Genomic DNA, 15,386 nt, shown 5'->3' with positions numbered 1-15,386 from the left:
TCTATACTTCGTATATACGAGAAAGTAAAAATGAAGCTAAATGAGATTTTAATTTGTTTTTCCAACCCATTTTGGCGCCCCCTAAGGTCGGCGCCCGGGGACATATGTACCTCCCGCCCCGCACCCCTCCTTCACTACGCCTCTGCCCGTGACCAAACGGTATAAGAAACGAGTAAAATAAAATCTTGTAAGAAATTAAAAAAAGAGACTTCAGGTAGCCCACTAAAAGTAAAGCTTAAATAGTACAGCAAATAATGAACAATTGAAGTTTTTAAACAATTAATTTAATGTATTTACATCTCAGACTATAATTACATTAAAACAACAAGATAATCTCTAAGTTATTCTTTAAAGAAGCAGTGTCTTTGCCAGTAGTGTCAACTTATTCGTCTTACCTTTCTGAATAGTAGAATTCTTAGAGTTATAGAAGTTTTACAAAATAAACTAAAGGCAGTAATATATAACATTGCTCTATGCAAGCATCAACCCCCTATACTACATTGCACATAAAAGCCACCGTTACACAAATTTTATTAAATGCTATAAGTAAAGATACTATTTCAAACCTGGCGGTACACGGTGCAGATTAAGTAAAGTTCACCTGTTATATTATAGTCAGTAACCATCTCATTCCCTATCTGAAGTCAGGTTCCTATCACCATTAGATGGACTAAGGGACATTCTTCAGACTTAAGCCCAGAATATAACTCCAGACGTCCAGGTACGCTCTACCTTATAGCACGCTGTATAGAGGGTATAACACACAGAAAAGAAACGTGCTCTTAAAGATAATCTGCGTTATTACATTTTTTTGTCAATATCGAAGGCATATTATTGTATGAGTGACCAACACAAACGATAAAAATTTGGAGATATTTAAAAAAAAATTCTGATTTAGTTCGTATTTTGACATATTACATCACATGAACTGAAATATGAGTAACATTAATTCAATATGCATTCATAGTATGGAGTATTAAAAACACATTTACAACAAGAAATATAAAATACGTTTACAATCGTATGTAACATTTTTTAGAACTAATCACCTCTACTTTCTTATAAATATCTTTTCGCGTTGAAAAATTATTGCTAATAGTATTAAAAATGAGCAATATGTAAAGAACACATGAATTTCATATCCCGTATTTATTATTAAAGTATTGATACTTACAGCAATGGTGTTTTAAAATTCTTTATTATTTTAAGAAAATATTGCAATTAGCGTTTAGATTTGTAAAGAATACCACATTGTATTTTAATTCAATACTGTTAACACTAACACTCAAACTAAACATTCAACATTAAGTAAATCTATTACATAGATAATATAACGCTGAATAAAATATAATCTTTGGCAAAATACAATAAAATTTGTATTTAAAAATTATCAATAACAATACTTAATAAAACTTTCTTTTGTTTTCAATCAAAAATAATTTGTTTTTTTACAGTTTAAGTAAATAATGCTCTTGCACAATTCAACCTACTGAATCTTTGTAAACTTAAATCTGATAGGTTTCTCCGTGTCAATGAAAGCTGTGTAGATAAATTCTGTATTCCAGGATTCCGGTTCCACTTCTATCTTTAGCTTCTGAAGAACCTGTAATTAAACACAAATTGAAAAATAATCTTGAATTTTATGATCCTAACATTTGGATTGTTATTTAGTTAAAATTTGGGAATAAATCCTCACTTTAGAAGCTGCCAGATAAATTTCCTGAACAGCAAAACGTCTGCCAATGCAGTTACGTGGTCCATGACCAAACGGTATAACCGCCATGCTGTTTGTGTTTTCCTGTTTACGACCGTCATCTGCCCTCATCCATCTCTCTGGGATAAACTTGTCTGGGTCTTCAAAGCCTTTTTTGGCGGCTCTTGGGTTGCTCATTAATACTGTAGTCTGTAGAAAATAAATTGAAATAATATAAAAACACATGTATTTCTACATTCCGAAAAATAAGCCGTGCTTAAAAACAATATTTTAAAGATAGGTAAGTCCGATATTCATTTTAATATTTAGGTCGTATTTTACCATCTTAAAGAAATATTTTTTTTTTACTTTTTCTAAAATTACGTTAACTTTCTAAAAAGCCACCCCCTTAATGGCTAATATTTTTAATATAGCCATAGGTAATCTTTGATAAAATTTCAAAATCTAGAAATGATGAATACGAGCTTTTTTGTTTTTAATGAAAAATATACAGGAAAAAAATATTACTCCAGCAGGAATGTTGTAACCACTGGCAACAATATCTTTCGGCAGGATTCTTAAAACACCTGTTACGGTTGGGTAGTTCAGTCTGTAAGAATAAAAAATAATTTAAAATAAGATACAGGTATTAGCTTTAGGCCACAGTTAAGAGTTTTTAAAACAATTTCGTCATGAGCTTTTTTCTATAGCTGCACCAACGCTAACCCATCTTCATTTGTCTGTTTTGAATGTTGATGCTGATTAGATCATACCTAAAAGATTCCTTGAGACAGTGTTTCAAGTAGGACATTTTTGACAGGGCTTTAGCATCAACGACACCGGATTCCCCAACAACTTCCAAAATTTCTTTTCTGAGGATTTCCTGTTTGTCTGGGTTTTTAGCCAAGTTGTAGAAGAAAACCTGAAGGTTCTTTGCTGTCTGTGGACAGACAGTATCACATTTAAAAAAATAAAAATAAAAACCAACATTTTTTTTTTGCACTAACTATAGTAATGCTAGTTTTTTTTTAAAACTTGATTGAATCTGCGGTTGTAGATTTGAAATGCAATGAACGTAAAAGTATTGTTTCAAACACATAGATAAATGAATGCGCTAGATAATAATTTCAATCGGGTATTTAAGTATTCTATTGATTTGTTTTTTTTTGTTGCAAATGTTATTATTTTAATGTATCAGTTTATTACGAAATTAAATGTTTTTTTTAAAGCTTTATTGTCGAACGTGTAAAGAAATTGTAAAATCTCTTTCTAATGGCTTGCGAGTTAGAAGATTGGTTCTAATTTCCATTTAGACTCAAATAAAAAAAGAAACGAAAAAACAAAAACAAAAACGGGTTTATTTTCTGAAAAAAAAGGGGAGTCGGGTGGGGGGGGGGGGAGGGGTGTTAAAACTATTATGATGTGTTTAGAGTTTTGATCACTTCATAACCGTTTAGGAAATATACCGATAATATTCAAGTGAACTCACAGAATCTGTACCAGCCATATAAAGTGAGTCCAGTAAATTACTGACGTCTTCATCTTGTAGACCTTTTTCTGATACAAGGGAGAGAAGCAAGTTTGGTTCTTCTGGGTTTAACGTTCCATCTTTCTTTTGTTGTTCAATTATTTCACGTGCTTTTAAAGCATGTTTCCTCGAATTTCTTAGGAAAATAATATTGCAGATTTTAAGATAAGAAATATATCACTTATTAAAATTATTTTGAGATGTCGAATAATTTGTTAAGTTTAAAATACATTTTAAAATGCAAGTTCAAAAACATAGTAAAAGTATAATAAATCTGAAAAAAAACCTTTAAAGGATTCGGTGGGTTTTTTCTCATATAAATACAAGCAAATTCTGTACTCAAATATTTTATTAATAATGAAACATGAGCTAAACAGACAGAGGCCAAAGAAATGTGTTAAAGAGGGCATGCATGATTGCTGGCTAGAAACAGAGTACAACCCACTAGTTTTTAGGTTCTCTTTATAAATTTCAATGGTTTTTTTAGAAATGTTAGAAAATACTTTCGATATATATTTATGACCAAGACGTTTAAAAAAGATTAGTTATTAGAAATTCTCATAAAACTTTGGCTTACTTTCGAATGGCAAAGAAAGATCTCTCCAATTCCATATAGGTTTTGCTCTTGTACCATTTATAGGAGAACGTTTTTCCACTCACAGCATCAGCTATTAAAGTGAAAACTCTTTTAGTGGCTTCAAGAAACTCTGATGACTCCTTATCTGACGACTGATCCAGGAACCCCAGTCTGGTGTTAAATGTCACCACTGCTATACCTGCACGAAGATTTTGTATTAATATAACCAATACAAATACTGAGCCAAAACAAAGCAAATTACGAATATAGAATTATACCATATAGTTTTTAAAAACAAAAATTTTAAGTTTGTTAAGTGATGAATGTTATAAATTATAGATTTTTACAAAAGAAAACACGATTCTCTTATAATTAATCGGGTTTTATACATTATGCATTCAGAGACATAGCAAAAGAATCATCTCTAGCATTTATGTTTAAGATTTTTATATTTGATTTTGTAAACCAACGGAAGCTGATTACTATCAAAGCTAACACTAACTTTCAGATGCAAAACGAAAGAAAAGATCTTTCATTTCATCCGGTGTCAACTTTTTAGTGGCCAAAATGTTAACAAAATCATCAGCTACGGCGTTCTGTGGGACCAGGTAATGATAGGCCGAGTCAGCTTTCATTAGTCTTTTGTTGACTGGAGTTCTCAGGGCATGCCACTCTTCTCCTTGGCTAGTATGATAAAATATAATTAAAACGTGTTTAAAATTATTCTTCTCCTTGGCTAGTATAAGAGAGTAGAAAACAAAAAGTAAGCTAAATATAAAATTGATTAGGTTCAAAAAGACAATGTGTTTGAAAAGATTTGTGTTGTTAAAAAGAGGGGTGATCTCCACATCTTTCTGATAGATTTTTTAATACAACAGTAAAAAAATATGAAACTTCTTCAACATAGCTGAAATAGGTACTCACGTATACATTTACACAGACAGACACACAGACGTACAGACGAAATTGCAAAAATAATGACAAAAAACCCAAATCGTAACGTACACAAATAAACGGTACATCCATAAAATAGTATTTTTAAAAATAAATGGTTGTCTTACATTTGTGCAAGTCCTAACTTAAATCCATTCCTCTCAAAAACAACTTTGGAAATATCAATTCCAGGTCTGTTTGGATATTTGCCCTCATTTCTGAAGACCGTCTCAATGTCTTTTATGTCCTCCAACAAGACACATTTTCTTCCAAGCTGGACTCGAACCACAGGCCCATACTTTTCGTGTAAGCTGTCAATAAGCTTGTGTGTTGTATAAGGTGTATATTTACCTGAAACAATAAGACACACGTGATGGTGGTGGTGGTGGTGGGGGGGGGGAATACGTAATTAATTAATTTTAATGCAGAGTTTTTTCAATTACATTTAGCCTTTAAATATCGTCAATAAGAGCTACTGCTGCTTCTAAACGCGAAAATTCATTTTCAGACCTAACGATTCATAGGGTAGATGAAGTAGTGTTTATATGTTTGTTGGCCACGGTATATCTTCTTCTTCTTCGTTCTTAATTGAGAATATGGTGGAGGATTTAGACAACAAGTCCAACTTCGTGAATAATCCGGACTGTGGTCTCCAGATCAGCAGGGCCACGGTATATAAAAGGGATGGTGTGGTCTGCACTATGTCCAATTTCATTTACTTTCCCAAACGCGAGTCAAGCACCTATTAGAGCTGAGTGGATTCAAAGACGTACTGCAGGCTCTAGTCTGGCACACGATCCGAACTCGAGATTTTTTGGTTAGCAGTGGAGTGTTACACTATCCGACCACAACATCCACTTCACTTCCTGCTAATGAGGCCAAAATATTCTCTTTAAGAAGCTGCTACCCTTCGTGAAAAGTATCCTTCACTATTATTATCTTAACGCCTGACCCCATGGATAAACAATAGCTTGGGCTACTTAAGCTTGCGAAGTCACAAATCCTTGTTGACCTACCTGTATTGATTGCTGATAACTTGTTTGTATACTCTCTATACTCGCTACATTGAATTTGTTTGTAACATACATTCAATTAGACACTCAGTTACACATAGGCCTACACACACTAAGGTGATTAAAACGTGGTTAATGTGCTGCTCCTATATATATATATATATATATATATATATATATATATATATATATATATATATATATATATATATATATATATATATATTAACACACATATATAAATATAAATATAAATGTATATGTATATATATATATATGTATATATTTATATTTATATATACATATATATTTATATATACATGAAATTTTGCCTACGCCAGTGATTTAAATACATGCCATCTTGAGTAGAATTCTATAAATTAATGTTTTATGGCTTATACTTTATTGTTAATAGTCACTGCAATAAATTAATTAATAATAAACAATAGAACATTCAGATTTACCGAACGGTTTGAAATGCAGGACAGATCCAATGACAGGCAAGTTGTAAAGTCCTTTCGGACCTGGGATCTCTTCAAAAGGTTTCACCTCATCTTTGTTAGCACTACTGGCCACTGACGTCCATCTAATTGGTTGGTTTTTGATTACGTTTGGAATAACCCTTGAAACAATGGCATATCTTATCATCATTACTTACGACTAAGTTCGCTGAAATAAAACAAAAAAGTAACTAAAAGCAAATGTTTAGGAGATGCAGGGGCGTAGCGAGGGGGGGGGGGAAGGCGAAGGGTGCGGACCGCACCGGGTGACACCATTTAGGTGGGTGACACCAAGGCAAAAAATAGCGAAAAAAATACAGAAAAATGATAATTTCACTTAATTAAATGATTAATTAGAGTAAATTAAATAGTCTTTAAGAGCAAAGGGGACAAATCCCGACACCGGTGGAGGTGTGGGGGGGGGGGGGTGACACCATGACGTAAACCTGCTAATGATAAAGAAAATATGCAACATCCAGCTGAATTTATCACCGAATATAGATACAAATCGTTAGTATTAGCTGAGCAGAGTTTACAGCAATCACAGTGGGGGTGACTGGGGAGGGAGGGGGGGGGGGGGAGACGACGAGTTACATCAACTCAACGTTGCAATATATATGCCTAGGAAAACTGTTTGGTTGAAAATCTTAATAAGCTATATGTTATTCCATGTATGGGGGGGGGGGAGGGTTAAAAAAACAAATACATCCAGCAGAAAAAAACTATTTGAATACATATATATATATATGCGTATACACACACTTACAAGTGTATATGGAATATATATATATAATAATATATATATATGTTACGGTCAAAGCCCGAAGTACGGCCAAACCCCGGATTGGCCGGCCAATCCGCGCATTGGCCAGCTCTCTTGGCCAAAGCCCGAAGAACTTAGCACTAAGATCGTATTTCGTACATTGGCCGGCCAATGCGCGCACTGGCCGGGACGTACTGGCCAAAGTCCTAAGCGCTTAAACTTGACAGCGTATTTTGTACATTGGCCGGCCAATGCGCGCACTGGCCGGGATGTCCTGGCCAATGTTCTATCTAGACTAAGTTGTGATCGCATTTTCATTATTCTGGGTGCGTTTTCATTGAGAGTAACGTATTGTTTAGCTCTTGTTTGTATAGCATTCAATATGCAAGGCGACATGGATCAAAAGGGCCGTCAGACCATGAGACAGACATAGCAGATGGCTGTCAAAAGAAAAAAATGTAAATCCATGTTCGTTTCCATATATGGGCTCTCGATAAAATAGTTACTGAGGAAGAACTTGAGAACATTGAACAAGAAATGGAGGTTGCCATAAATGCAACGACATCCTCAGCTAACACATCTACTGCCGTGGCGGAACGCCCAGACCAGTTGCGTGACAATAATGTGGCCAACAGATTCTATATAGTTTGTGAAAAACATTGTAATGCAGCTCATTCTTTTGGATCCTGTGGCAACGATGTCCATGCTATTTGTGGAATACCCAATGAAGCAGACGAAGGGTACGGAGGGAACATTACCTGCAGATTGTGTCACAACAAACAAGACATCATGGAACACAGATTAGCAGCTCATACTGGCTTGCAAACTCAAGGTGCTAAGATGCTTAAAACATCAAATACAAAATTTAAAGGTGGCGAATTGGGTGACAATGTACGCATCCGTTTTCCAGATGTTGACAGAGGTCATGGTGATCCCCGAAGCGTGATTGCAGTTGTCATGAGCGTCGAGGGTGGTTTCTACTGATCAGGAACGGCACATGGTGTTCTAAAACAACTGTATGCTAGAAGTGAGTTTTCAATTCTTCACGAAAAACTGCTCTTATTATCGTCAGACTTAATTTCGTGATCCTTACGGCATAAAAATAAACCAAAATCTGCTCATGATCTTCTAATTCGGACTTTGGCCGGTCGTCCCTAGCCAGATGATCTTCTAATTAAGACTTTGGCCGGTCTACCATGGCCAGTCTGCGGATTGGCCGGCCAAAGGCCGAAATCAAGCAAAGTTTCGGACTTTGACCGACCTATGGGAGGCGATATTGGCCAATGCGCGGATTGGCCGGCCAATCCTAGCATTGGCCGACTTCGGGCTTTGACCGTAACATATATATATATACATATAATATATATATATATATATATATATATATATATATATATATATATATATACATATATACTTTTTTTTCTTACGGGGGGGGGGGGTGACACCATCAGGTGCCGCACCGGGTGACACCGAACCTCGCTACGCCACTGAGGAGATGTATGTAAAACAAACTTGATGTCTTCAAATAAATAAATTGTATATGAGAAGTATGGTCTACTGGTAAAGTATCTATTACTTTAAGTAAAAGCAATACAAATAATAACAATTTATGCATCTTATAGATTAAGAATAATTCACACAATTGATTCCCTTCTTTAAATATACACATATATATATATATATATATATATATATATATATATATATATATATATATATATATATATATATATATATATATATATATATATATATATATATATATATATATATATATATATATATATATATATATATACTTCATGTTTTACAACGCATTTTACCACAACACTGCGATAACTTCAACTTAAAAATATCTTTTATTTAAAGATTGTTTCAAAGAATGTACACATTTATTACACTAAAGTATAAACACACAACGTCTATTTTTATAAAAAAAACAACAACAACTAGCAGACCAAACATCTTACCTTAAAGATTTTCAGTGTACAGTCCCACAGCGAACGTGTCTTCCTACCACTGACCCAGTTTCCAGCTTAACGCACTCGCAGCAGCATAGATTGACCTTGAGACACCATAGCACAACATGCAGCTATATTTACCTAGGCAGAGTCGTCTCTTGAATGTGGGTCAACCTTCGTGTAAAACCAGTGGTGCTAAAATAGATCGAATATATATATATATATATATATATATATATATATATATATATATATATATATATATATATATATACATATTATATATATATATATATATATATATATATATATATAGAGAGAGAGAGAGAGAGAGAGAGAGAGAGAGAGAATGAGATTACGTACTTAACATTTTCATTGAGGATAGTTTTATAGTTGATTTAGGATTATAGTAAATTGATGTACGTTTGTCCAAAGGACTATGGTTAGATTTTTAATAGTCTGTGTGATTCTATTGCAAAATTGTACATGCTGTTTGAAACATTAATGATTCCCTAGCCATAGAATTCTATATGAAATATTATTAAAATAAGTATCTTCCGTATATACAACAACGTGTCTAATATGCATGTGCGATTTTATAACAAAATATTTCATTTTTTACATGTACACATTTTAAAACTAAAATAACATACTAGGACCCGCCTATGCTGAACTGTAACAATTGTTGCACTGTTGGGCTGTCTTGTTTGTGTTCACTAGACTAGCAGGGGTTACGGGGAGTTGAGTGCATGCTATGTAGGTCAACTGTTGAGGTAATGGAACCGGCAGGGACGGAGTTGTTGGATAGACTCCCTTATTGCAGGAAATATGAATAGTGGTTGTTATAAGGCTGCCAAAAACCCAGTTGTACATTAAATATATGGTATAGTAAATGAAGATCATATTTGGAATATAAATATATATATATATATATATATATATATATATATATATATATATATATATATATGTATATATATATATATATATATATATATATATATATAATATATATATATATAATATATAATTGATCAATATATATATATATATGTATATATATATATATATATATATATATATATATATATATATATATATATATATATATATATACTTATAAATGCATATGTTTATATCATATGTATACATATATATACATATGTATATATATAAGTATATATATATACACTTATATATGCCTATATATATAGACTTATATATTCCCGTATATATTAGCCTGTATATATATAGGCCTATATTATATATATACATATATATATATATATATATATATATATATATATATATATATATATATATATATGTATATATATATATATATATATATATATATATATATATATATATATATATATATATATATATATATATATATATATACACATATATATATATACCATTCGTGTGAAAAAATTATATAGCGTTAAATGGAAGATGATAAAAGCACATTTTAAAAATCTCAACTAGTGGTCAATAATGATATTAGCCCTCGTTTCTGAAGACAGCCTCCATATCTTTAAGATACATTGTGTTTGTTTGTCCAAGCTGAACTCGAACTACGGGCCAATACTTGACATGCACACTGTTGAGCAGCTTATCTCTTGTCAGTATTGTACATTCACACGAAAGGTAAGTATAATAAATAGTTGGTGATTTAATTTGTATTAACTTTTGCCTAACTTAAATTTCCCGAATGTGCGTCCGAAGTGTCTTTAATATATTTTATTTTTACCTCCACTTCTGACTTATTCCACTTTATCACTAAAAGTGTAAGTCTCGAAGTTTCGATATTATACCTTTACTTCCACTCCCAACCCCCTCTCCACATATTGCTCGTTTCTTTTTTAAAAAGCAATTACGTTCGAAAGTGTTAATTAATATGTTTTCATTCAAGTATATAAGAAACAAATAGTGAAATAATAATGTCAAATTTGGAAGGTTAATTTTTTTTTTCGAAAAATAAATCTTAGTCGAAGTAATAACGAGGTTTTTAGAAAAGTTTTAAATACGTAAAATGACTGCTAAAATTCTTTTGTTATAGATCTAAATTTTTTATTGAAAAATTGCGAAATGTTGATGTTTATCGATCTCAGTTAGTGGCGTCGCTAGGATGGGTGTCACCCGGTGCGGCACTCCGTGGTGTCACGTCCCCCCAAGAAACAAAGTATATATATATATATATATATATATATATATATATATATATATATATATATATATATATATATATATATATGTATAAGGCTATATGTGACTTAATAGTTAGGATGTTTATCTATAGTCTGTTAATAATGCAGTTGGATTTAGATGTAGCATTGTTTTCTATATAGTTAACACGTTTACGTAATTGTCACCCCCACCCTCTTGTAATAAGTGTCGATTCGTACTTTAATAGGCTTTTTAAATTTAACTTTAATTGATAATTAATGGAACTGGCAAATGTATTTTTATGCAAATTTAGCAATTTTTTTTAGCCCTGGTGTCACCCCCCTAAATGGTGTCACCAGGTTCGGTCCGCACCCCCCCCCCGCCCCGCCCTCGCTACGCCTCTGATCTCAGTCTTCTCTTTTTATATTCACGAAAGCCAGACCCTCAGAGTAATGAGTGTGACGTCATTAAAAAAAGTTCTTATAAAACCTACTACAACCTACTTTTTAAAAACTATTATATTATTTTAATATTGTTGGCACTACTAACCATTGACATCCATCGTAGAGGCTGGTGAGTGGTATGGCATGGAGCTGACCTTACAATAAAGTTAAATTTTCTAAACATTTTTTTCCTTCACGCTTTATGTTCATAAACTGGAAAATATATTGTATACACATTTTATTTTTAAATTACATCCGTTTAATTAAGATGAAATTAAATAAAATTATTTAATTAAAAAGACTATTTTTTTGTTTTTGTAAAATAATGATATAATGATAACCTATGTATGCCTACAAGTTAGCTCATTAAAAAGTATACTGTTATAGAATACTTTCTAATGTTTGATTAATTGATTAAAGAATTACTTAATTGCTAAAGATGAAATCTAAAACAGAGAAACAAAGTTGCTGCTCTGATATATAGTTTCTAAACAGGTTATAGTTGCCGTTTCAAAAAGAAGCTCATGTTTTGATAGTATTTACATTTAGACACGGTTTTAAATTAAAAAAAAAAATCATCAATTCACAACATACATACTTTCTGGTGTATATAGAGCGCACAAGCTTTTGTTCCACGCTTGCTGTGGAGGTATTTTTTTATATTCATTTTCCTTTAGAACAATACCTAACTTCATTTAAAATGAAAATAAAAACATGTAAAGGCTGATAACCCTGACATACATTTATCAAAACCGTTTACTGCGTAGCGCGTTGTTGGCGAAGGTTTCAAAGTGTTTACATGTACAGTGTCGTATCCGTTGTGTGGGTGTTAGCTATCAAACTAACATAACGGGCTCTAGGATTCTTTGATTATTGCTTATTTTTATTTTGTTTGTTAATATAAGAAAATGAAAGCCTATTTATATCCAGAAGATAAATTATTGCTCCTCATCCTACCCCGATTTTTAGCTCCCTCCTACCAACTCCCCCTAGGCCCCTCCACCTCCTACATCCTCCACCCACCATCCCTCCACCTTCTCTTCCTAACTCCTCCTCCCCTCCCCTAAAAAACTCCTCCGGTGGTCATCTAATTTTAGATGTATAAATCATTCCTAGTCTTTCTTCTCTCCCAACTCATGTAAAGAAAATTACCGGAGCCAACACTGTAACCATTTGTCAAATTACTTTTGCTGTTCTGTTACTATCTTGTATTAATTTAATCGAACATATTTCAGCTATTCCCCGAGAAAATGTTTTCCTTGTTTCACGCGTGTGTTTGTAGAACAGCTAAGCCAATGTAGCGAATGCTCACTGCATTATCTTAAAGTAAATTGGAGAAAAAGAAAGTTACTCTAGTACACAAATCAAATTATAAGTGCAAGTCGAGTAAAATAATAAATTGTAAAAATATCAATTTGACGAAGAAGTTATATTTTGATATATCTTTTTTATTTGTTCAAATTGATTTAAAATTTTAAAACATTAATTTGGTAATTAAGTCAATGCGATTAAGCGAAAATCACACATAAAGCTATGTTCCGTTAATGCGTTACATTTGTTCATTACATAATATTCCTTACATAAATGTTTATTTACAATTTTATTGTTCATGTTGATATTGTTGAACTTAAGAAAATGATATATACCATTTGAGATACAAAATCAATTTATATAGTACAATATAATACATAATTAAAGTTGAATTTATAACCTAAGGGTATTTATAAGCCCACAACCTTAAAATGAGACTTAATAAAAAACAAGTCATCAAAATAAATAGTTTACTAATGGTTAACCTATTCTATTAAAAAGTGCAATACGGGCTGTTTTACATTAAACCACAGCAATCTTGGATAAGAGTATAAACGCAAAAGTATTTAGAATTTAAATTAACTAATAATTAATATTGGGGAGTTTTATAATTAACTAGCGTACCCGACCCCCGCGCGTTGCCGCGGGGATAGAAGAAAGTTTGACGAAATATATTAGAAGGATTTCACCAACGCGTTACCAATCATATGTTCTTAGACGCGTGACCTTCATTTCTAAAAATGAGTTATTTAAATGTAAACAATGCCTGTTCTTGGATCATAAATATCAGGACACGGGTTTACCTACACTACCGCCTGAAAACATTGAGTGTACATTAATCACTCACCGAAATAATATGGTAGAACACACTTCGGTGACCGCCTCTGTGTCAGAGACGTAGAAGGGCGCTCTCAGGGCCCCCACCCCCCGATTACACTACCGCATAGGCGCGGCGTACGACACCTGGCTCTTTAAAACTATCAGGCGCCATCGGCCTAATAGCATCCTGTTAATAATGATGCAGATTTCGTCATTCGCTAAAGTGACACAAATGAACAGGATTTTTTTCTTTAACACGTAAAAAAAATTATTTGACGTGTTTTAAATATCAGTGTGACTGATGCAATATGCTAGCGTTACTAATGGTCTATTATTAGATGCTCAATCTCAATTTCTGACTGGATTGTCTAATAGTAGATGCTTATTGCATCATTCGCAAAGTGACGAAACTCTACAGTAGGCTCCTCATATTCAAAAAGTTATTTTTTCATCTTTGGCAAGGTGACGAAACTGTACAGAAGGATTTCCTCGCGTTACAAAGTTATTTTTAGAAGACTGTTGTAGTTTTACCGCTGAGTATAGTAGTACCCCTTACTCGCTATGCAGGACGCTCGATTAACGGGTGCCAAGTGCCAACATAGTCGCTCTAAAACTCTGAGCGCCAAACCGTGTATTGACGAAAGTTGTACCCTACATATACCGTGTGTAGAGAAAAAAAAAATCTCTCCATCTGGGGGCGCCGCCCTTGCAATATTAAACAATATTTTTTTGCAGAACCCTAACATTGAGTGATCTAATCATCTTCCCAAAGTTTCATGGTACACGGATGAACGATGTAAAAACCGAAATAGACTTTTGTTTTTATAAACTGTATATAGAGAAAAATTGCAGCCTCCCGTGGCGCCGCCCTTGCGAAATTAATTTTTTTTACAGAACCCTTCCCTGAATTGTTCTAATCAACTCCCCCAAAGTCTCATGGCTTTCGGATAACGGTGTCACACCAAAATCGACTATTTTTTAAAATATACCGTATATAGAGAAAAATCGCACCCTCCCGTGGCGCCGCCCTTGGGAAATTAAAAATGATTTTTCACAGAACCTTTCCCAAGAGTGGTATAATGAACTCCCCAAAGTTTCATGCCTATCGGATGAACGGTGTCACTGCAATTCACTTTTATTATTTTTATATACCGTATATAGAGATAAATCGGACCCTCCCGTGGCGCCGCCCTTGCGAAATTAAAAATTATTTTTTTACAGAACCCTTCCTTAGAGTGGTATAATGAACTCCCCAAAGTCTCATGGCTATCGAATGAACGATGTAAAACCAAAATCGACTTTTATTTTTATATACGTATATTGAGAAAAACAAATCGCGCCCTGCCGGGGCGCCACCCCTGCGAATTTGAAATTTTTTTTCGCAGAAACCTCCCCAGGAATATTCTCAACAACTTCCCAAAGTTTCACGGCGATGTGATGAGAGGTGTAGTAATGCATAAAGGACAGACAAACAAACAAACACACACACACACATACATTGCTTTATATATATATATATATATATATATATATATATATATATATATATATATATATATATATATATATATATATATATATATAGATTCGACGTTGAAGTTGAATTAACTAATTGTACGTAAAATAAGTCTCATTGCTTTGGCTGAGATGATTACGAAATAAGAACACGT

General features: G+C 33.1%; 1 protein-coding gene across 1 annotated transcript; it reads right to left on the bottom strand.

Moving 5' to 3' along the window:
* Window positions 1–250: 250 nt before the first annotated feature.
* On the bottom strand, window positions 251–9,109 carry LOC131956495 (putative cytochrome P450 12a5, mitochondrial). The gene is made up of 10 exons (XM_059320969.1): window positions 8,981–9,109; window positions 6,209–6,413; window positions 4,860–5,082; window positions 4,301–4,482; window positions 3,799–3,997; window positions 3,183–3,357; window positions 2,467–2,633; window positions 2,222–2,303; window positions 1,697–1,903; window positions 251–1,603 (listed from the first exon to the last, which is right to left on the bottom strand). Exons 2-10 carry the CDS (start codon window positions 6,393–6,395, stop codon window positions 1,487–1,489), a joined length of 1,539 nt encoding a protein of 512 aa, XP_059176952.1. The 5' UTR covers window positions 6,396–6,413; window positions 8,981–9,109; the 3' UTR covers window positions 251–1,486.
* Window positions 9,110–15,386: the final 6,277 nt, after the last annotated feature.

Source organism: Physella acuta, unplaced genomic scaffold (assembly GCF_028476545.2).
Source record: "Physella acuta isolate Inbredline_101_S28 unplaced genomic scaffold, ASM2847654v3 ptg001156l, whole genome shotgun sequence".
NCBI classification, from domain to species: domain Eukaryota; kingdom Metazoa; phylum Mollusca; class Gastropoda; family Physidae; genus Physella; species Physella acuta.
Note: the sequence above shows the minus strand (reverse complement) of the source record. Positions and strands in the feature narration are given on the sequence as shown.